The sequence below is a fragment of the Cololabis saira genome, chromosome 12, assembly GCF_033807715.1.
Source record: "Cololabis saira isolate AMF1-May2022 chromosome 12, fColSai1.1, whole genome shotgun sequence".
NCBI lineage: Eukaryota > Metazoa > Chordata > Actinopteri > Beloniformes > Belonidae > Cololabis > Cololabis saira.
In genome coordinates this window covers 20237662-20261260 of record NC_084598.1, presented here as the reverse complement: position 1 = coordinate 20261260, position 23599 = coordinate 20237662, and the positions used below count along the sequence as shown (strand labels likewise).

General features: G+C 40.2%; 1 protein-coding gene across 1 annotated transcript in view; it reads left to right on the top strand.

The window, feature by feature from the left end:
- The window catches only part of LOC133457078 (metabotropic glutamate receptor 7-like), a 78243-nt gene that overhangs the window by 9510 nt on the left and 45134 nt on the right, over positions 1–23599 (top strand). Inside the window, exon 2 of the mRNA XM_061735945.1 lies at positions 20991–21207. Coding sequence (XP_061591929.1) covers positions 20991–21207 — 217 coding nt within the window. The remainder of the gene's footprint in view (positions 1–20990; positions 21208–23599) is intronic.

The window sequence follows — 23599 nt, the reverse complement described above, 5'->3', positions numbered from 1 at the left end:
GTGAACCGTAGCTTCTCTTCAGTGTCGCTGAAGCTTCTCTGAAGCACATCTGGCTGTGTGGCTTCAGTGATATACAGTCAAAATTCTTTCATAACATGTGTGTTTGTATTCCACTTCAAATGTTGACACCCAGCGTCGCCTTAACGCAACGGTTGTCTCTGATTTCACCAGCAAAACAATGTGTGAAACAGAATATTCTGCTTTAAACATTCGCCAGCAGCTCCTCCAGCGTGGATGGGCTGATGGAGCTGGTGGCCATGGCTAACACTGGCTGACATGAGGTGCGTACATTCAAGTGGGCTATTTGTCCGTTTACAACACGGCGACCCGCATTACAAGAAAAAAGAGACATGAAAATTGCTCTTCAGGAACCTATGGCATGACGTCACGGATCTGTCCTACACAATTGTGTCTATGGTCAGTAAAGAAGTCCATGTTACCATGTTGCTCCTGCTACGTGTACAGTATATGCAAAGCTTTCACATCTAATGTGCTGCATACATTATATGGTGCATGCACAAAATGCACCGGAATGTAATCGGTAAAAAAGTGAGGATGACCTCTCAGTCACCTGTCAGGCCGGTCAAGCTGAAAATTAGCAAATTCCGGCCCCTGGCCAATCAATCAGTGTACCTCTAATTTAAAAATAACAACAAAGTGGCCACCGACTGGAGCTCAGCCACCCCGACACACTTACGCAGACACATACACTCCCTCTCAAAAGTAACATTTTCCCATGAATAATAAAGCACGTCCAAACTTTTGCCAGGTACTGTAAACGGATTTAAACACTTATACAGTGCTGTGTTTGCAAACCAGTCCAGTTCACCAAAGGAGGGAAATCATATCTCAGACCTTAATATTGTAACTCAAATCTTATTTTGTAACTATAATCTACTCTTTCAGCTCCTACAGTATTATCTTATTCAGTTATGTCAGCAGTGGCATGTTATGGGGACAACTGTTGTTTTGAATGTCTGCTATGTACCCCAGGACTTGAGTGAATGCAAATCTGTTTGTAAAAGTGTTGGACACTTTTTCACTATGACCAACATTCACTCAAAACAAAGTGCTGTCACTATGGTGAGATTTGTGGAGATAAAAGAAAAATTCAGTTTGGAAAAGTACATTTAAATCATGCTAAAATAGTTACTTAGGTGTTTTATTGTGATTCATTTCATCAAGGAAAGGGCAGTTGTCCTATACAGAGATGGATGGAAACAGAATATAAATGTATTATGTGCATTTAGAAAAAAATTAATACAAGTAATACCACAGCTTCTGGCCAAAAGATTAATTTGGTTGTCACATTTAATTAACTCATATGCTTGCATAGTTTTCACATTGAGCCTTTCCCCCTTTTTCAGTAAACAAATCAAACAGAGCATAACAAGGCTGTCGCTTTTCTTGTACCTGAGGGTGAGTTTGTCGAATAAATGTGGCAGATGGTTTTAATTTAGCCGACATTCGGCCTCAGCTCAACATGGCCAAAATTCAAAACTCGTCTGGATTAAGGGGCCACACTGGCCTCACTTTTTAAACTCTTGAACGATGCTCTGTATCAAAGTGAGCAGCACATTTACTTAAGTTCACTTTGTAACGGAAGTCAGTTAAATTATAAGAGTGTAACTGAAAAACATTAGTTCTTCATGTTTTTTGTTCTTTAACATTGTAGTTGACAAACGTTTGAGCTGCTGTTTGCTTCAAAGTTAGCAATAAGCCATCACCAAAGTTACACCGTATGAAATCCTGAGGGTGGCTTGGTTTATCCATTTCAGTTTCTATCCACCTTAAGCAATTTTTCACCCACATTTCATCCAAAATCACTCGTACAAAGACATGTCATGGGATTGCCATAGCTCATTAGAATTCAACACCCTCCGGAAGATGAATCTCTTCACCAAATTTCATGGCTGTCTGTACAACAGCATTGTCGCATTGTCTCCATTACATCCATGTTTCTGCAGAAAGGTTTAGCAACAACACACTTACAGCGCTCTGTACTTCACAGCGTGTTTCAGACTTAAAAGAAAGAGAAGGTGCACCGCTCACAAGGCTGTTCCACTGTCCCTGGAGCTCGATGGCACGAGGCTCTGCTTAGACTGCAGGTCCATGTGAGGGCTGTAATGCAGGCTTGTCTCTAAAGAGCAGCGAGAAATGAGATGGAGACACGGCCACATGGCAGCGAGAGGGAAGCAGGACATGGTCCTCCGGCCAGAATGTTTATACATTTTCTCAGTTTTCTCTGGTGTTATCGAGTCACGCAAGTGCAGTAGCTTTTCCTCTAGTTGTCATGGCGTCACTTTCTTGAGAGTTTTAAATTAGATTTTTTTTAAATATCTTTTTTTAAGCATTTTTATGTTTATTAGCAAAGTCTGCATGCAGATTAAAAAAGATCCAGTTTTCCTGGTTAAATAATTTAGCCTTAATTGGTATGAATATATTTATGACACAAATGTTTTATGATTATAACATATTCATTAATTCAATTAATTAGTCAAAGTGGAGGTTTCTACATGTTCAATTTGTAAAATCTTTGAAAAAAAAGAGAAAAAAGCAGCAAAGTAAAAAGTGGATGTTTCCTTCTGAAATGCAGTAAAGTCAAGGATTACTTTTTATAGCACTGGAAGTTGTGGTGGTGAAAGTCGATTCCTCCAAATCAATGATTACCTATTTTCTGCACCAAATGGTGAAAAAAAAGAAAAGGTATGCCTTTGTATGTGTGTATTTCTCAAAGGTGCAGGGGTCCAGTGTGCTCCCTTTCACGAAATACATAATAAAGTGCCACAGGGATTCATTTCTTGTCCTTGAGTTGTGTTATTGCAGCAGGGCTCCAGGTTGTATCAGAACTTTTTCAAAGAACAGGCAGTAATATATAACCATTATAACAGTCAACACAGTGTGGTCCTTTACAGGGAGACTGAATTATTTGATCAGCCTGGGCCTCGGGTAGTGAAGCTAAAATGCCCGATGATTTTTGCATTTGAAAATTAACTTCAGAGTTTAATTAGCTTCACTCATTTTGTGCAATTGCGTGAGTTGTTTATTTCTAGTGCTCGCTCTGTGACTGCTCATGCAGTGGTATGTGAGTGCTGTTCAAGTGCCTTTTTTCTCGAGCTTGAAAAGTATCCTGCGCCTCGGCAGCCAGAGCATACATAAAAAATCAGTTGACAGGATTACTGTGCTCAGATGCAAATCCGCTGGGGTTTCAAGTGCTTCCTGAAACGCTTGCATGAGACTGTTCCATTGATTTGGAGGAAAGCCTCAATCACCTTTGACGTTTTGCAAATTAGGGAAACTCTGTCTCTTTAAATAGCGTTGCTCAATCTAACTGCATGGCCAGAAGCTATTTTTGAAAGAATACAGTGTTTTTCTTAACTACCTTTATCTGTACCGTAGCTCTCATGTGTTGCCCTTAATGAGGCCTGGAGGATCAATAGCAGGTTATCAATGGACTATGCAAAGCAAGGCGCTGCCATGCACTAGCTGCCCATATTTCTAGGGCTAATCAGAGGGAAGGAAGGACAACTATACATTGCATCATTCAGCCCGACACTGCTTCTGTCAGGGAGCATAGTTGTAACATTATTATGTTTAAGGACGCTGTGTACAAACAGCTCTAGTAGATTGTTTTAATTTTGAGTGCGTGTTTCTCTGTTGAATCATCTAATTGTGGTTTTACATCAGTTGCATTTGTAATGATTTAAAGGTCTTCATTCATTTGCATTTAGGGGGATTCCCTTTCCTCTGGCTCTGACATAGTGAAGTTTGAGGCGTAAATTTAGCTTTGTTTCATGGTGATGGTTGGGGGACGAGGCCTAAAATGAATGTATCATTTAAACAAATGTCCAGAGGAGGCAGAGTGGTGTGGATGTGTGAAACTATTCTTTTCCTTTTCCTCAAAACAGTCACCACCACTTTAACCAAATATCTCTAACTGTATACCAACCTTTGTCCATGATACCCAAACTTCAGTATTTATAGTTAGTGTCAAAATGGTTGCTATGTAAAATGAAAGTTTTTTTTTTTTAATATTTGATTGTGTCTTTTTTGTGTTGTTCTGGGAAACAATGATAAATGATGTATCTTGTTTAATTTGGAGATTTTATTGGGCAAGTCTTCACATGATCAATAAATTCACACTTGTATGCGTGTTAGCTTGGATTAATTATACTTTGGGGACTCTGGAGACTGATGTGTGGGTCTACACAAGGTTAAACAACAGATTTATTTTGGCTTAGAGCTTCTGCAATGATAAGGTGCAGATTGAAGAAAGGGCATCCTGTCAACATGTGACAGACAATAAACAAAATGTCCTGCGATGCTGCATCGGAGGTTAGAGATGCGTTGGTTATGGCGGAGGTTGGAGGGCCTCTCAGAGGAATTTGCAATCAATGAAATGTCCACCTAAATGACAAAACCATGTGTCCGTGTGTTTGTGTTTCAGGGGAGCTTTAATCCTTTGCTTTCAGTGGTCTCAAAGTTTTCCAGCTCCTTTGCACCGCTGAAAGCACATCACACTTTTCTGATTTGGAGAATCCGTCCATTCTGAGGTTGTGATTTAAAATGTGTTCTCGTCACCCCAAAATGAATATATAAATAATCAAACGCAAGGCACTTAAAAGCACTCTCTGCCTGTTATAGATATGCACAGCCAAGTTTACCACAGAGGCTTTGATTCTCTTTTCTGTTTCCGCTCTCACTACTGTATAATGTTAGCGTTTATTTTTTTGACCACATGCTGTTCACATAATCCTTCCTTCCTTCACTTCTGTATTTGTGGGTTTATTCCCAGTAAGGCTGATATGGAGGAATTCCCTATTTGTGAGCCCCGTCACTGTTTATATACTGGATTAATGTTTGAATATGGAAACACATGATGTGCACATACTGTACACTTTCATATGGATTTCATACTAACACTTGAAGCAAAACTGGATCAAAACAGAACATTAGCTGTTATGAAATTGGGAAGATGAAAAAGTCCAAATGTTTAGAAATGTCCTATTTTCTAAACCTTGATGGTGTTTGGTTATATTTTTTAAGCTCTCTTTTGTTATCAGCAGTTAATATTCATATGAGCTTTTTCTTGTGAAAAAATCATGTTGCTTTCCTGATTGAAGATGAAGATAACCCTTCAGTAGTGATGTGTGACGCTTCCATTTTACTTGACTGGGCTCCTTCCTGTTTCGTCTGGTTAACTTGTCGGAGGGTAATTGTCTGATCTGGCGTCTGTTCCACATCTCTGATTCTGGCTCTGAACTCCATGTCAGCATGCAACCCTTCCCAGACTTTGTCTCACTGCGAGTGGAAGCTATGTGAAATGCGCGCATCACAAAAACACATTCTACATAAATCTTCTCGCTCCATTAGTCAAGTGGCTTGCTTTTGTGAATCACGGCCTGACTTTGAATGGGGAATCTGTTCAGACAGAATAGCTCTGACTGGAAGCTGTGTCCAGTTCCTCCGAAGTTGGCAGATTATTCAGTGCAGCACTGGAAAATGCTTCCTGTGTTTACTCAGTGAGCAGTTGTTCATTGTTCTGGACGTAGACTGCTGCCAGTGTGTCGCTGACATGGCTACAAGGTCAGATGCCCTCAGTGATCTACTCTACCGGCAGCAGGAATTAAAATTAGGCATCCAGGTTACGAGTGGTGATGATATCATTTTCACTAGTGTGTAGAAGAAGTCTGAACTAAAAGGCTTTTTTCCATCGTAGCTCCTTCACTGCTCCTGTATGCTATAGTGTAACTGATTCCCTTCACATGTCTGAAGTCTAACAGATGTGCTTTTCAGTTAAACGTTTTCTGGCAAATGTACCGTATTTTCTGGACTATAAGCTGCACCTGTATATAAGCCGCATCCGCTCTATTTTTTAAAAATCAATAAAAAAAGATATACAAGCCGCACCTGTATATAAGCCGCATCCGCTCTATTTAAAAAAAAAAAAGATATGCAAGCCGCAGATATTTATGTTGTTCGATTAGATATTTACTACATGTACAGAACGATTTTGAACTGTAAATGATGTACATGTTTGTACCTAAATAGATCCTTTCCTAACAGTGTCTTTTAACACGGCAGCAACTTTGCTGATTAAAACGGGACTGAACCAAGAGAAAATAACCAGTATTTATTTATCTATTTATCTGTTTGAAATCTGCTTCTACTTCTATCTGCTAAAGAAGAAGTAGCGTATTCTTCTTTGCATTTATTTAGTCTTAGTTTTTATTCTAATTCCGGTTAGCACTCCCCCTAGCGGTGGAAGAAAAATCCACAGAATAGCCGCACCTTTGTATAAGCTGCATGGTTCAAAACCTATGAAAAAAGTAGCGGCTTATAGTCCAGAAAATACGGTATTTGTTTATCACTTTAAAAAAGAACACATTCATGTGTCATTTTTTCCTCATACTGCACATTGTCTCAAATGGTCCATTTTAGCTCCTGCGTCTTTAAGAATTCTACTATGAGGCAATCAGCCTGTTGTGATTGGTCAACTGATTGATCAGTAATGATGAAAGAGGCAGACATTCATTCTTTGTTGGAGGCTTGCCCAACTGGCCTTCAGGCATAACAGAAATCGGTTTCAAGATGATGTAGATATGTGATGAAGGAGAAGCCTCGACTGCAAACAAAGTGTGGTGTGTGTGTGTACCTCAGGAACATAATTTAACATAGCCGGAGGGAAAGAAAAGACCTCAGAAAGTAAATATTGACTCTAAATATCAGATTTTTGAATATGATTAAAGCAGCGAACACCTGTTTCATCTGTAAAGATGTCCTGGTGAGCAAAAAGCAACATCACACACCCTCAACAGTATATAGAGGCCATAATCTGAGCTTCCTCTGTTTTGATAGCTGCTCTGTTTGAGCGATAAATTTGATTTACCCATCCCATGTAAATCAAGAGAGATCCCAAACAACACATTTAGATTATTTTGGTATAAATTTTGTGAACGATAAAAAAAAAAAAAAAACAAGAAACCAGAAAGCCAATCAAAATAAGCTCTAAAATGGATACACAAACAGCAGTTGTTTACCTGAGTAACACTGCCAAGGGCTCTTTGGCACAGACTTTCTTTCTGAAGCTTACTGATGTCCTCTTTGGCCTTTTTGAGCTACAAAACAAATTACACGTTTTAAAGACTGAACTCAGTTTGATGACTTTGCTATTTGGTACTAACGATGCATAATGTCGTTAATAGTGGACACAGTTTGGATTCATCCTTGTGGGAATATTGATTTATTCACTAAATTTGCAGGTAAATCCTTTACAAACAGTTCCATCACTTTTGCTAATGCTTTCTAACTTACAAGTTCTTGTGTATAGATGACAGTAACCTGAGCGGATGCCAAGGGCGTCATTTGATGGATAGGAAGATGAACAGAGCAGCTTACAATCAAACAGCAAAGTGGTGTCAAAGCTGTGGGAGGTGTCCCTCGAGGGTGAAACTGGAGGAGAGGAGGAATATGGTTATCATGAGGATCCAGCATAATCCATTAAGTTGAACAAAAGTGTGCTGATTGGAGGTCTTGTGTTTTGTTTATCCAACACAATGGAATCCTCAACTGTGGACATAATTGCTCATTACCCAGCAAGATACAGATGTAGCTCACGATCCCACACTTATAAAACTGGTATAGGTTCAGTGGTGGACAGTAACAGAGTAAATTTACTTGAGTACTGTACTTAAGTACATATTCAGAGGATTTGTACTTTACTTGAGTATTAGATTTCTTTGGTACTTATTACTCTTACTTGAATACATTTCCAAGACAAATATTTTTACTTTTACTCGAGTAAATTTCTAGGAAGGCTGAAAAGTACTCGTTACTTTCAGGTCTGCTCTTTTTTCTTCTTCCCTAAAATCCTATTGGACACAAGCTGTTTTTGTCAAAGGAGGAGACCTATCACAGTGCACGCTCTCCACTGGGATGTACGTAAAGCGGAAATACGTCAAGCCTCCTCAAAACGATACCGCCAAAGTAGCCTGCGTTTGCCGCAAAAGGTCACGACATAGCCGCAACAATTAATTTAGAAAAAATATAGTAATTTACTGATGTGGAAAAGAAGAAATTTACTCTTACTCTTAATTTTACTTAAAGTAAATTTAAAAGCATTTACTTTTGGATACTTAAGTACCTTTAAAAGCAGGTACTTTTCTACTCTTACTCGAGTAATATTTTGACTGAGATACTTTTACTTGTAACGGAGTAAATTTTGACCAGTAGTATTTGTACTCTTACTCAAGTACTGGGGTTGAGTACTCTGTCCACCTCTGTATAGGTTGATATCTGGTGCGTTGAAATGTGACGCAACAGGGGTCTTGACAGAGAGAAGCCTCCGCCAACAATGGTTTTAAGGTCTATCATGGGTTTAACTAAACAAATAGGATTGAATGTCTAGAATTTATAGTTACATAAGTTGAGTTAAACTCATCAACAGATAGTGAGATATTTCAGTCTCGCCCAAAGTGTTGGGTTGTTATCTCCTTAAGTTAACTGCCATGCAAGCAGCTTAATAAGGTTGAAAAAGGTGGCTTAGAAAACAATAACCAGAAGTGATTAGAGTCATCAGATGGTAACAGATTTTCTGTTCAATCAACTTTTCACTTATTTTCACACTTGCTCCAGACACATCATTAAAACGCAGCAGTCACAATTTTCTGTCCTTAACTTTTAGCATCAACTATATTGCTTCATAAGATTTAAATATAGTCTTTTATTGTCACCCCAGTCCCCCTCAAAGCATATAACCGATGTCTGACTCACATTGGGACTTTTATCTTTCTCGTGACTCACACACGACCTGAGATCCTGAGGCGCTTCTGACTGTCCCCCGACAGAAATGGAAAGGTGAATGTGCTTCTGTCGTTGGGACTCAGAGACTGCTCAGGGGTGGGAGGTGGGTGGGGAGGTGGGGGTGTGGGTGGTGGGGGTGTGGGGAGGTGGGGGTGGGGGTGATGGGTGGCTGAGGAGGAGGAGGAGGAGGGGGAGCTCACTGACATGAGCAGACCTTGCCAGACTACGGAGTTTCAGCAACAGAATTCCTCATGTCGCTGAAGGTTACATTGAGGGTGAGTTTGAATGTACCGGTTGTTCTGAAGGAGGTTAGATGTGTTCACAAAAAAGGGGATGGAAAGTCCTTCTTCATGAACAACCAGACTAAGAATAATAAAGTCCCTCAGTTGATGGTTAAATCCTCTAGTTTTTAGCCTATTCTTTTTTTAAGGTTAAAAAAATACTTGTGTTTTTAATAACTTTGCTCAGTGCTTCCTTTATTTTTCTTCATTCATGACTTTATCTGTTGAATGTTTTATCTGCTCCTTCATTTATTCCTTTATTGTTTTGATTTTACATTTCTTGAATTTACCATTTTTATTGCCTTTCTTATGAATGTTAATCTTTAAGAGCTGCTCGATGGCATGCATGCCTTCCTGCAAATGACAGTTTAAGAAGCTAATTCTGTCTTTGTGCCGCAATTCAGAAATATTCATTCTGCATATATTAACCAACAAATTACAAATCTGTACAATTATCTCTTCAAGTTTCCTCTGAAAGGGACTGCGGTTACCAAACCGTATAAAGTATGACAACGAGATGGCTGGGATTTCATGTGCTTTTAAGATAACACTCATGTGCACATTCCTTATAACATTTGTAACTTCTTTGTAACACAGGTCCATAAGGGCTGACAGCTACTACGGTGCATGTTGTGGATGTATTAACATCAGCTCTTGTGGAGATTCAATGCAGCACTGCACGCAATACCAAACAAGCACAGAGCTGCTTATTAATACACTGTGCTCTCATTCCTAACCAGTATGTACTGCATGTCTCAAGTGAGTGGCATCAAATAGGGGCTCAGGCACATTAACAGACGGAATAGGATATCTGTGATATTTTCCACTGCTGTGATCAGTCTGTAACTATATGGCCCTACTAAAGAATTCTTTGTGAGAAGCAGATAGAAAAAATAAAATTGAAGAGCCTCGCCCCTACTGCCTGCGCCATTAGCAGAGAAATGGACCCAGTGATGATGCTCTGTCGAGTCTGAACAGAGAGCAGCAGAGGGAGGAAGGGGAGAAGGCGCAGTTGGAGTTATTTGGGATGCAGGTCAGAGTGTTGCAGGTGCACGGCTGACAATGAATGTGTCAAACCCAGCATGCACCAGGTGTAGGTGGGAGAAACATGCACCTATGCTCACTCACTGATGAATAATATGTCACAGCCACATCGGGGTAGATGGAGAAGTGAGCCAGAGCAGGGATGCTCCACACACCAACGGTTCCCAGATATGGACAGTTGTTTTCAGATGCCTTTCTTCAAAATAATGCACTTGCTTTCCCCTTGCTACAGACAATAGGATGTAGATTTGTCTGTTGTTAAATTGAAATGTAATATATTTCAGGAGGAAGAAATACAGTTATAATAGTTCAGGCTATAAAAACACAGTGAAGAAAACACACCGTTTTTTCCTGGCTGCAATGTGCATCCAATGCACATTGCAGCCAGGAAAAATCAATACAGCCAGCCATAATGTGAGATCGTGCGGATATAAAGGAATGCATTTGATAACACTTAGTCATAAACCTGCAGGCTATGTTTTATTCTTACCAAGACCTGAGTTTCTGTCACACCTGGAGAGAGCATGCTGCGCAACTCCAATGATCAGAGGTGCTCTGTTGAGCTGCATTGTTCTTGTTAGCATTTAGCTTTGTGTGAAGCTTCTGTCAAAAGAAGTCTTACGAAACGACTTGAAGAAGTGCCGTAACTCCCAGGAGGGACACAATAAATCTCGACTGTTATCCCTGCTTTGAAAGCCAAGATCCTTAAGTTAGTAGGCTCATATAAGATCTGTGTCTATAACAGCCACACAACACCTTTACACATACACATTGAGCCTCTGCTCAGTGCAGACCCTCTTCTGAATTTACTTTGAGAGTTATTTGGTGTTGTGAAACGATTTCTACCAACAGAGTTGAAATAGCAGCCTGTTTACCAGCTAGAAAGATGCAGGTCCGTCAGGCTCACTTTGTTAGCTATCCACACTTTCCTCCCACGCCTCAGCTTTACTCTACTGTGTGGCTCTCCTGGTCAAATATCTGATTTGTGAGTCATACCTAGCCTCTACACCCATGGAGAAACATGGTGGTTGTCTTAAAATATACCCTGGCAGGGCAACCATGCAAAAGCTCGCAGGGCCGGCACAGAGTTCTGGAGCTGCCCAGGGGACTGGCATGGAGTGAGCGGGAGAGACGGAGGGTGAGGGAATCGACTGGGAAAAAGAGGAGTGGGCGGAAAGAAGGAGACTGTTGAAGGTCGTGTTAGATAAAGGATTATAAAAGCCTAACTTTCTGTCATGTAACACCGAGGCTAGTTCAGCAGTGTGGGCAACTTTAAAGGGCTAGTGATTGTGGTGCCATAAAGGTGCTGAAAGAATAAACAGCAAGATACTTTAAATGCGGTTCAGTTAAGGTCTATATAGACAAAGGAAAAAAACAACAACATCGACGCAGGAGGGACAGGAAAGTGGGAGCTCGGAGGAAGAGAGGAAAGAAGCCTTTCTCCTTTAAATTATATCTGTTTACAACTTTTCTTTGCCTCACTTTGTTTACAGAGTACCTTCTGGAAACAACAGAACTTCAGTCCATTTGACATAACGTTATCTCTGTTTTGACAAGATGAAGTGCAGCATACATATGGAGGAAGTTAGAAATGGATGAAAGAGTGTAGCAAACACATGGCTTAATGATGAAGCAAAAGCTGGAGAGATATTGTTTCCTTTTTAAATGACCAATTATGGTAGATGTTCCATACAAAGTATTATTTGCAAAAATGTATTTTTCTGCTAATGTGTTCATTGTCATACTGTTAGCTATTGAGCTGTGGTAAATGGCAAATATTCAGTAACAAGCTAATTAATCACAAAAGGAATTATTTTATTTTGATTAATACATAGGGGAATTACACTTCACATTAATATACATTAAAACCACTCAGTGTTTTTTTTTTTTGGGTGGGGGGGGCATAGTCATATTAATGACTTTGATTGATACCGAGCTTTTCTTGGACACTCAAAGCGCTCACAATATTCATTCACTCCTCATTCATACTGGGTGGTGGTAAACTACATATATAGTCACAGCTTCCCTGGGGCAGACTGATGGAAATGTAGCAGCCAATTGGCGCAAACGGCTTCTCCGACCACCACCGGAACAGTCACACACCAGCGATGCCCTCACTGGAGGCAAGGAGGGTGAAGTGTTAAGCCCAAGGACACGACGACGGACGACTGGGGGGAGAGGGTTGGAACCGCCAATCCTTCGATCATTGGACGACCTGATCTACCACCTGAGCTACTGCCTGTTGATAATGAATAATGTTCAAAAGAGTATTTTTACCTGAAGTGATAAAATTGATGAAAGCAGAAATCCTTGACTATCAGTTTAAAGTCAGTCGGTGTTTTTATTTTTTTCATCATATGAACAAATAATTCAAGTCAGCATTGCCATTATTTATCCTCAACCCTTATATTCTGTTAATCCCAATGCTGAAATAATCAAAAGTTTAATGTTAAGAATGGGTCGATGGTCTGCAACAAGAGATAAGCAGAAATTCAGAGAGAAATAACACCTGAGCCTGCAGATTCCCTCAGCTCTGCTGAGCATTTTCTCTTTTTCTGTTGACATGAAAGCCCACTATAAACTGCATGCAGGGGTGGATTGGCAACCAGGCGCATAGGACATTATCCAAGTTGGTAAACACAATTTGGCTTATATATATACTTCTTTAGGCAGAGCAATGAAGAATTTCACACCATCTTTTTTTATTTATTATGTCAAAATAGACCCAACATAAGGGAGTAGTGTGGGAGAAAAAAAAAAAAAGTTAAATGTACAAAAGTCCATGTTTCTTATTTGGTCTGCTGTGGTAGCCTTCACATCAGTAGCAGGCAGCAGATGGAGGAGAGCAGGCAGGCACTGATGACTGTCAGAGTGACAGACTGAAGGCAGGCCAGAAGAGAGGAGTTGAATCTGTTAGGAACCTAGACTGTATAAAACAGTGGACGAAGCATTCGTGACCCATTGGTTTCTGAAGATTGGTTTTGAAGCCCGTTTTTCTTCGTACGGGGTGCAGCAATGTTGCTCAGCGAGGTGAAGGAAACATGCCCCACTGCATGTCAATCAAAGTCAGCTTTGCTCTCAGCTCCTTCAGCCAAACCCCGCCAAAATATCTGCAAAGCTTCCGTCACAAATTTACAGCAGGATGTACTGTTTAACATGTCGACTCCACAGCGAATTAAAAATGACCGTCGCGTTTAGCCGACGCTGGATGAATACAAATGACGATTAGGGATGAGGAAGTGATAATGGCTAGCGATTGGCTGTTAATCAATCATATTAGAAATAAATGTATTGCTTGATATAAAACTCTCTTGGTGTGATATAAAAAAATCACCCCCATCAGATTTGTCATGGATGTGAAATCAAACAACTGAGTCTAAAATGGTTCTTTGAACCAGGCTGTAAATATGTTTATTTCTGCTCTAAAGTGTGACATTTTAACATGGAAATGAATGGAGAGTGAGAGTGCAGCCAGCCTCTATTGGTCCAGACCTGCGCAGTTTCATCCAGCAGCCCGGACTTTGTCTAACTGCTTCTAACTAGCTGATGTTTTTGTCAGCACTTCACATGTGAACCTTACATTTGATAAAGATTAATGCTTTACAGGCCTGTAAAATATGTTTATCGTGGTAAAATGTATATATGCTTACTCTCAAATCCCCAGACACACACAACTCTAACACAGCTGCCCCACGTCACTAATGAACACCTAATTACTGCTTTTTATCACTAAACTTCACCGTCAATAACTACATGCTAGGAGTGTAGTTATTTCCATCATCAGTTTTGGAACATTTGAAATCTGTATGAACTGAATATTCCATAGATCTGCCAAGTATAATAAATTAGAGCAGCTCCTTATATTATCCATCCATCCATCCATCCATCCATCCATGCATCCATCCATCCATCCATCCATCCATCCATCCATCCATCCATCCATCCATCCATCCATCCATCCATCCATAGCTGGCATACAGTACACTGGTAAACTTACACTGGCATACACAGTGGATACTGTTTCTATGGGCACTGACATACTGTGTTTTTTTTTTCTTTTTAAAGTTTGAACCTGCTGAGAAATATAGATGCATCCACTGCAATTTCACATTTCCATGACGGTCTGACCTTCTGTTACCTTTACAGATTCTGATTTTCTTTCCTAAACTATTGCTCAGCTGCAGAACGCATCCATGAAGCATAGCAGAGACTGCAGATTGCAAACTCGCGTCAGTTCCATGACACTGAGCGAGGGTGATGCTGCTTTAAATGTGTTGGATTACGTTTGTTCCCACAAATGTTTTGGTCACTTTTACTCCACGAGTTATTTCAGCGATGCAGGTTGTAGAAATGACTTTCTTTGCTATTCTGTTCTTACAGTAGAAAACTTCCACAACATGCTCCCCACAGAGACTGCTTCATCACGATGAGCTTACCAATGGGAAAATGTTATGAATTTCTCAGTATACTTAGTTTCTAAATTGGTGTATTTACTGACAAATAAATGATCACATAAATACTGTTTTTTTGTTAAGTCTGTGCTTATGATGCATGTATTGAATTTAAAAAAAGAAAAAGAACTCTGCCAGGTCAATTTCAGTAGCCAACATTGGCCACAGCCAATCAAACAAAAATCCTCCGATTCCAATCCCCAGCTGATCAATTTGGACACCTTTACCTAAAAACTTTGATGTCCAGTCCTGCCTTTCGTTCATGTTCAACTCTTAAAGATAGGCGTCATTAGCAGCCAGCTGGTGAATGTGGTAAAGTGATTGCAGAGCCAAACGCAAAGCTTAAAGCAGAGTTTGCATCTGGAATAAGTTGTGATATGCCAAAAATCTGCGGGAATGTTGGTCAGTGTCTCCTTGACGTCTAAATGAGCAACACCAACGTTTGAGTTGAGAGATTTCACTGTTGTGTTTACAGAAGGAGCCAAATGATTAACGTTTTAGGTCAAAATAATTTTCTGTACAACTCAGCCATGTAATAATGTAATAATACATCAATGGTAAACCAATTTAATAGTAATGGTGCTAATTCATCATATGTTTTATGAAAAAATGGGAGCACAGTTCAGTTAAACTCCTTAAAGCATTGACTGCCTGGTTCATACTTTTTCAGTATTTATTGACATACATTGGCATTTAGGAGCCTGCTGTAATGACTGATCTGCAGCTGCCATCTTCAAAAAAAAAAAGAAATCGTTGTGTTCTTGGGTATGTTTTGGTTTCTTTCTCCTTTCCTTCATCAAGACCGTGTTTGGCCATGCTGTGCTCCTTTTCGAAAATGTTAGACTTTATTTCCAAGATACACGGTGCGCATAAAGAGCATTGCCCTAGTTTTACAGAGTGCTGTTATCTGTTTGTTTACTGATGCAATCTGCTTGATTCCAGTGCAAAACACATCACATACCAAATTAAAATTGTGAGCGCTTGTATAGAGACACAATATTGTTGTGAAAAATAGCAACGGTGAACCTTTTACCAAGTCACTTGTACTTAGGGGGTTGAAATTACAAAAAAGGTAGAAAAACAGAAACAGTAATGAAAGCAAGAAGAGGAAAGTCGGCTGACAGTCTGGTAAACGACTGAGGGCAGATTGTCTTGGCGTGGGGGAAACTGGCAGCCGGAGGACCTCTGTGGGCAGGAAATGTCTGCTGATCATCTGTGTGGGCGTGTCTGTGCGCAGGCAGATGACAGGGAAGGAGAGGAAGGCAGGAAGGTGAGACTCGCTTGTCTCCCTCCAAAGGGGCTGAAACACACAGAAGGGAGGGGAGAACAAGGGTGCGAGGCTGAGAGAGTGCGCCCTGGTGGAACACAGCCTTCAAAAAAGGAAAATTTGAGTGAGACTGAGAGACACAGATGGGCAGGAACTAGAGAGGGGTAGAGAGTGACTGAAAGAGGGAGAGAAAGCTGTCCGTTTAGCCCGCCCTTCCTCCTTGCCTCCTCGACTGTGTTGGCAGTGCCACGCTCCGGTAAAGACAGATTACCAAATCCCCGCCTGAGGTTGCGTGTATGGACACAGCCATTACCTCTGCCCTGCTAACAAATAGAACCGCGCTCTGGATACAAAGTATGTCTGATCTCCACATGCAACAGCGTTGCTCAACCTTGATTTAGCAGGAAAGATGTAAAGCTTGATAGCTACTCAATATCTTTATTGGCCCATTTATAGTAGGGTTTTCTTACACACACACACACACACACACACACACACACACACACACACACACACATATATATGTATAAATAAGCAGCGGAACAACAAATAAATCTTCTGAGACACTTTTTGGGAGCATATATTTTAGTATGAGTGTGCCGTTTCAAATTGCTTTGTAAATGGCTCCTTGGTAGGTTCATAGGGTCATGCTGTACTCACAGTTTGTGTGTTTATGTATGTGTTATTGCACTGGTTTTCGCTGTGTAATCTGTGCATTGGCATTCAGCCATAGACAGCGTGGGGTTATGGTTGAATATGTCAGAACCCGCCGTCATTTCCGCCATCACCGTGGAGAGTTGTTGCAAACGGTTGAGTGGAGCTGACTGATGTCAAGATATACTTTGAAGCTAATCATGCAGCAAATCGAGGCGCAGGGATTCCTGCGAGCTGAAATGCCTAGCCTCCCTGGTTCCAGTTAAAATCATTCATGGGAAACGTTTCAGCCCTGCCACTCACAACTCGTTGGCATCCCTGCTTCAAACGGTTCCTTTGTGATTAATCAACAGAAAAAAAAAACTTTTGCCGCCTAATTTTTGACACTAATGCGAGTCCATTTAGTTCAGTTTTTTGTTGATAATAGCATATTATTTTTCATATCTTCAGAGTTTCCTTTTGCTTACTTGGCAAGGATAGATGGTTGCCGTTAGCCTGACTGAGAGTTGTGCTGTGAAATCTGCTCCCTATTTTTCTACAAATGACATTTATTTTACCTTCGAGCATATGAAAGCAAGCAAAGCTTGCTGCATCTACAGGCTCTCAGCTACTCAGAATCATCCACTTCACATCAGCAGAGCGGGACGGTTAAAGCACACATCACCGTCTCTCGCCTTTACTTAGAGTTGCCCATGGTGATTGTGGGCTGCTGAATATGGGAATCCAACCAAAAGGCCGTGACACTCTAATTAACTTCACCTGGCATTAAGTGTGAATGCATGTAACCTTTACACAACCTCGCTTAGTCACCTCTCGCCTTAAAGATTTAGATTGAAATTTAATGTCGGCAAGCAGATTATCCCCCCCACCCCCACCCACCATCAACTTCTTTTTCTTTTTTCTCAATCTTCTTTAAACTTTAGACTTTACCAACAGATTTTTATTCAGAGCCGCCACAGCACTTTGTGCTGGTAAATCAATAAAGCATTGTCCCCTATAACAGACCCTTGTGTTTTCCCTCCATCGATCCTGTCAGGACAGATACATTCAAAAGCAAGCCAGACGATTACCCTCAGCAATCCTAACTTTGATCTACACTGTAGATGGCAGGTGCCAGATGTCAGCTTTGGGTAATTGTGATGCTGAAAGGGAGCAGCATTTATCATCCTCTCTTGGCCTGACTTCAGCAGCTCATGATCAGTTCATGGTTATCGTCATCAGCATCGATCCACTGTGTTCAGGCATTCACATTACCTTTCCACCTTTCTGCTCTGCAGTGTAGGCCATGTTGTGCACCATCACGGTTTGCAAACAGAATCAAGGGCAGGAAGGATAGATGTTGATTATTTCAGGACTATTATTTGCAAAACCTGATTAAGAAATGTTGATGAAATATCTATTCTCCTCGCCTTGTTATCCCTTCATTTTCAACCTTGCTAGACAATCAAACTGTTGTAACGAAAGCCTATTTAGTTGATGGATTTAGAAATTTGTTGTCTATCTATCTGACCAAAGTGTTCAGAACAATAAAAAGGATTTGCTGCTGATACTGAGAAAAATGATAAGGTTCTAAATATCTTAATATAATTGCACAGGATTAATTGCTAACTCCACAGAGAGAAACACAAATAGGTTCAAATTTAATCAGTTTAGGCATCAGTTAAGCAGGTTTAATCCTCAGCATTTTCTTTATCGAGTTTTAACAGCTTTTTTTTTTTTATATATCTGGAGGTCAAAATCATAATGAAAACAGACCAAAAAAATCTGAATTTTTGTTCTTCAAGGAGAAGTGGAGAAGTTTGAGGAGAAGTGGGACAAAAAAGACCTTTCCCTGCAGGCAAAAGCCCATAAGGGACAGATGTTCAAACAGCGTTGGGTCCCACATGTGACCTTTTGACTTCCCAGCAGCTCTGATTGAACGACCTCAGCAAATGTTCCAGATAGGTGCTTCACCTTTGGGAAATAGGTGTCTTTTTAAATTCAAATCATTCCTACTGTTTCTTTTCAATTTCTCCGCTCCGCTCCATCTTTGACCCAGTAACACTCAATTTAAGCAGTGCTGCAGGGATTAAACTTGTGATGCATTCCCGCGTGTGCATTTGCTTAATTGAATCACCAATTGTTTTTACAGATTTTGGGATTTTTTTTTCATGCTTTTTTTTTTTTTCCTGTACTGATTTGAAACGTAATAAGTCGTCTTGAGCCTGACCTCGTCCTCCACTCCTCAATTTGTCAGCTTTGTGCAATTGACCCCCTTTTGAGTTGTGGGTCAGAGCTATAACTCACACTCCGCGAGTTGAAGCAATCCCATCAGCACACCACTGTGTCCTCATTCTAGTGTTTCCCCAGCGTCCAGCTGCTTTTGATCACTCTAACAGAAATGGATGGCATTCATACAGTGCTTATATTAGACTCTGAGATGGGATGCTGCTCTGGGTTCAAGAGAAAATGATGTATGTCCCTGTTCGTGCATTCACCAGCCAAATGGAAGGTGGTTATTCTGAACCCTGATGTGCCAACAGATGTAATTGCTGCTTCACAACAGGAAACCCACTGGCTGATTAGATATTTTGGACTTTATCAGGCAGCATAGCAATATCTAAATCAACACATTTTTTTCTCATCATCAGGAACACTAAACTCCACAATTCTCATTATCAGCTAAAGTGAAGAAACTCCTCCTTTTAATAGTTCAGGTTAAGAAACAGGAATTAAGGATTTACCAGACTGCCGGCAAGGCAAAGTTTTCTATGGAGTCTGGAAAATTGATGACTGGACTATTCACCCTCAATAGCCAATCTTGTATCTCCTTTTACGCTATCACACTACTTCTTAAAATCATTTACAGCGAGAATGCTGTTAGTAAGGAGCATTTGTTTATAATCATCATCCCACAGAAATATGGTATGGGATTTCACATCCCCCTGCATAATACAGCAAAAAGGTTCAGAGCATTTCATGCAGAAAAAGGCCTTGGAGTATGAGGAACACCTGCAGACTATTAGCATGTTTCTGAACATTAGGAAAAGTGACTGTTAAGCGCTTTTGGAGAGCTTGTCTGATAGAACACCTTTCAAATCCAGGTGAAACCCATTTATTCATGGCCATACCCGCTAAACTGCACGTGTGGTGTGATGTTTCTAAAATGATGTATGCTAACACTACTTTTTTGGAATGTGATAAGAGTTCACAGACATTTGAAGACACATGTAAGAATATCGGTCAAGAAAGTGAGAATTAACATTCTTAAGAATAGGTGAATAATTGATATGTGATTGAAAATTTAACTGAGTTTCTGTATAGATAAAATGTACACAGTTAATGTTGTAAATTAATGTTTAATAGAAAAATAACATGTTTAACAAAAAAAAAAAAACATTTTTAGAGCATATGAAAGCATGGGAATGATACTGAATCTCGCAGTCTTTTAACAGTATTTGGAAAATCCAGTAGGGTGATAGATTACAGTCCCATCGGGGGCGGCTGTAGTAGAGTCTTTACAATGCTGCTGTTCACACTCAAATAATTAAAAAAGCATTGCAAGGACATTTTCTACAATAAGCCATCATTGAAATGGGTTAACAGTTTGAGCTGACTGCTGCACGTCGCCTGGGTAACATACAAATGCAGATTATGCAAAGTATTGAATTTCAATTGAGTTGATCAGCTGACAAAAAATATGAAATGTATGCAAGAGATAATTCCCCCTTGTGTTGCAAAGTCATGTTGTCAGCATCAGCGGTCATCCTCCTGTGACACTGAGTGGCAAATGACAAACACTGTAAATAAATATTTTTCCTCCTAAGGTGCACAGTGAGGCAGCTTCACTCTGTAAACAGTGCATTTTGAAAGGTGGTTAAAGGAGCAATTCTACCTTTTTAAGGCACACTTACAACGGGAGAACAGCAAGTCATTTTAAAATTCCTCTTTCCCTAACATCTTCACCACCTTACTACCCTTAAAACATGCTGGATTGCTTTTTTGCTAAGTTGGCATATGTGCACATTGCCAGAGCTGGTGAAGAAAGTCTTCTTCTCTGGTTAGAGGGTTAAGGTTTTCTTTCTTTTGGACACAGCCAATGCTAGCTGCTTCTCCCATTTCCAGTTTACCAATCAAAGACATACAGTATATGGTGTGTGTGTGTACTCATCTAAACTTTGACAAAAAGTGTGTTACACTTTTTTTGCACCGTAGAACTGGTAGAAGAAAAACACTATTGTCTTGTTCCACTGTGAGGATCTCAGATTACAAGGCCGAGGGTATGCCGTGTAAAAACATTGCACTCACACTGCTAAACTCTGAACACTTTGATAAAATGGCAGATAGCAAAAATACTGTACTGCAAAAAAAAATTAGGAAACAATTTTGAACACTGCTTTTCAAAAATGTGATTTGTAAGAACAGTTACCATAGCGACTGTTGCGATATTGCACTAGAATAGCAACAAGACGAGTAAACTTTCTCTTCTCCTCTCCACCTGTCCTCTTCAAGATCCCGCAGATCAGCTATGCGTCAACAGCCCCGGAGCTGAGTGACGACAGGCGCTACGACTTCTTCTCGCGGGTGGTTCCCCCGGACTCGTTCCAGGCCCAGGCTATGGTAGACATTATCCAAGCCCTGGAATGGACTTACGTCTCCACCGTCGCATCAGAAGGTAGCTATGGAGAGAAGGGAGTGGAGGCCTTCACACAACTCTCCAAGGAAGCAGGTAAGGGATGGGCAGTACAGAAAATTAAATTTACAATTCAAAATGTGTTTATATGATTAAAAAAAACACACTTGCTCTCACTCAGAAGAAGATTAGTTTGCATTTTCAATTCATCGGAAAATCTGTTTTGGGAAGATGAATTATTGATCTGTTTTGCAGCTTCTGCTGTAGCTCCCTTTTGGGTGGTGGACTGTTACTAGAAATGTAGACGGAGAAACAGCTGCCAGCGAAGATGCCCTGTCATATTAATGACACCTTTTATTTCTTTTTTTAATAACCATTTATCATTTGTTAAATATACACCCAGAGGAGAAATTGTTTGAATATTAATATCTAATGAGCTGTCCAAAAGAGAGGAGAGATAAAAGACTTGACAGCCACTCTTCGAGGAGTGTTTGCTTTATATTCACCTTTATGCTCCACTCAGCGTCATATTTTATCACTCGTAGTGAGAGTGCATGACTCTTAGGATCGTTATGATGGTCAGCCAGCTTGAAATGTTGTACAACGAATCAGCCATCTTTATCAAATCATGTGGCTGCTTTAGAGTGAAGTCTGTTGAGACTTTCCAGTTTCTGCTGTAGTTTTTCTGCAGAGTGGGACATTAGCACCGTAATGAAAAGTGCTCTCTGGTTTCGCAAGAGGGTCGTAATTAGAAAACAGATAGATGCATAATAGAAACAGTATGACAAACATACTATATACATCTTCACATACTGTAAGGCCTCTTATAGCATATATATGTGTGTGATTGGTATATATATATATATATATATATATATATATATATATATATATATATATATATATATATATATATATATATATATATATATATATTAGTACAGACCAAAAGTTTGAACACACCTTCTCATTCAAATAAATGGGGAAGTGTGTCCAAACTTTTGGTCTGTACTGTATATAAAAAATGTGTACTTGTATTACTTAACATAAAGCATGTACATTAATTTGATAATTTGATACTGATACTTGTCTGTTGGTCATTCCATGTCCCCTAGTACCAAACAAAATCTTAAAAAAAAAAAAAATACCTTCACTGTGAAATACCGAGGTACTGTACCAACACCATCACCGTTGCCGTACCGTACTGTAAGCTCCCGCTACCGTTACATCCCTAGTCGTAATCCACAACAAATTACAGCCATTCTGTTACCTGGGATATAAAAAATTGCTCTTCATTCATGAGCGCAAATATTTTGCTACTTCCCACCTCCGAGTGTGTAGATCCCAATCTACTCCCTGTAACTTTACAAGGAGTGAACACTGCCTCTTCGGCTTGCGGGCTAATGTATGGAAACCTCTAAAATGAGGTACGCTAATGGCACTGATTAGGAATCCATTGTGCATGAATATTTTATTTGCATGCATTCATGTCCAGTGTGATCACTCACTGAAACTTTAACAAGCTGTTTGACAGCACACACTTTGCATTGATAGAACACTCACACGCACGCATGCACGCCCGCACGCACGCACGCACGCACGCACGCACGCACGCACGCACGCACGCACGCACGCACGAACACACACACACACACACAGAGACACACACACACACACACATACACAAACACAGATATGCAGATTAAGTAGAAGCAAATAAGTGAAAGTCCTGATTGGGGTTTGTCTTGGAAATCTTAATTCATCTTATGTTCTTATGTTTATTCCAGTTTTTTTCCCTCTCAAACACATTTCTATTTATTTTTTTCTTTCTTAAGCACAGAGCAACAGAGTGATATAATTATAAAGCCTAAGTAGCGACACATGCAGTTGGAATTATAGACCGTTGAGTTCTCACTCTGTTGCTTCTGAGCTTTAGTCGCTGTCATATTTTGTATTCATATACAAATAAGAATTCTTTCCTCCAAAGACAGCTTACTGTACCCAAGGACTTATCTTTAATAAACACATTAATTGTATAATAGCGTAACTTCACAGTCAGGATTCAGTCCGAGGCAGCAGTTGTGTAGTAAAACTGACAGAAGTGGGTTGATTTCAGTGAAATCAAGTCTTTGTTCACGTAGGAAGAAATTACCTAGACAATTCTATGTTTGGGGTTAAATCAAGAATGGCAAAACAGCAGCAATACTGCTAGGTGGATGCTGTTTGTGTATCTGTGTAAGCTTATCCAGAGGGCCCTGAGACATGTCTGTGTTGCTCCTCCGTTCAGTTACGGCGAAATGTCAGATGCATTAGTAGGATTCTCGCTTCACCACTTCAAGGAGAACCATCTCGCGGACTAATGCAATATGGGTGCCCATTACCCCAAGCTGAGACGAGAGTGATGGTCAGCCTGTATTGATTTTTTTCCCTTTTTTGTGTTGTGTTCCACTGTCTCTTTCCTGTTTGGGCACGATTGCATTGTGCACCT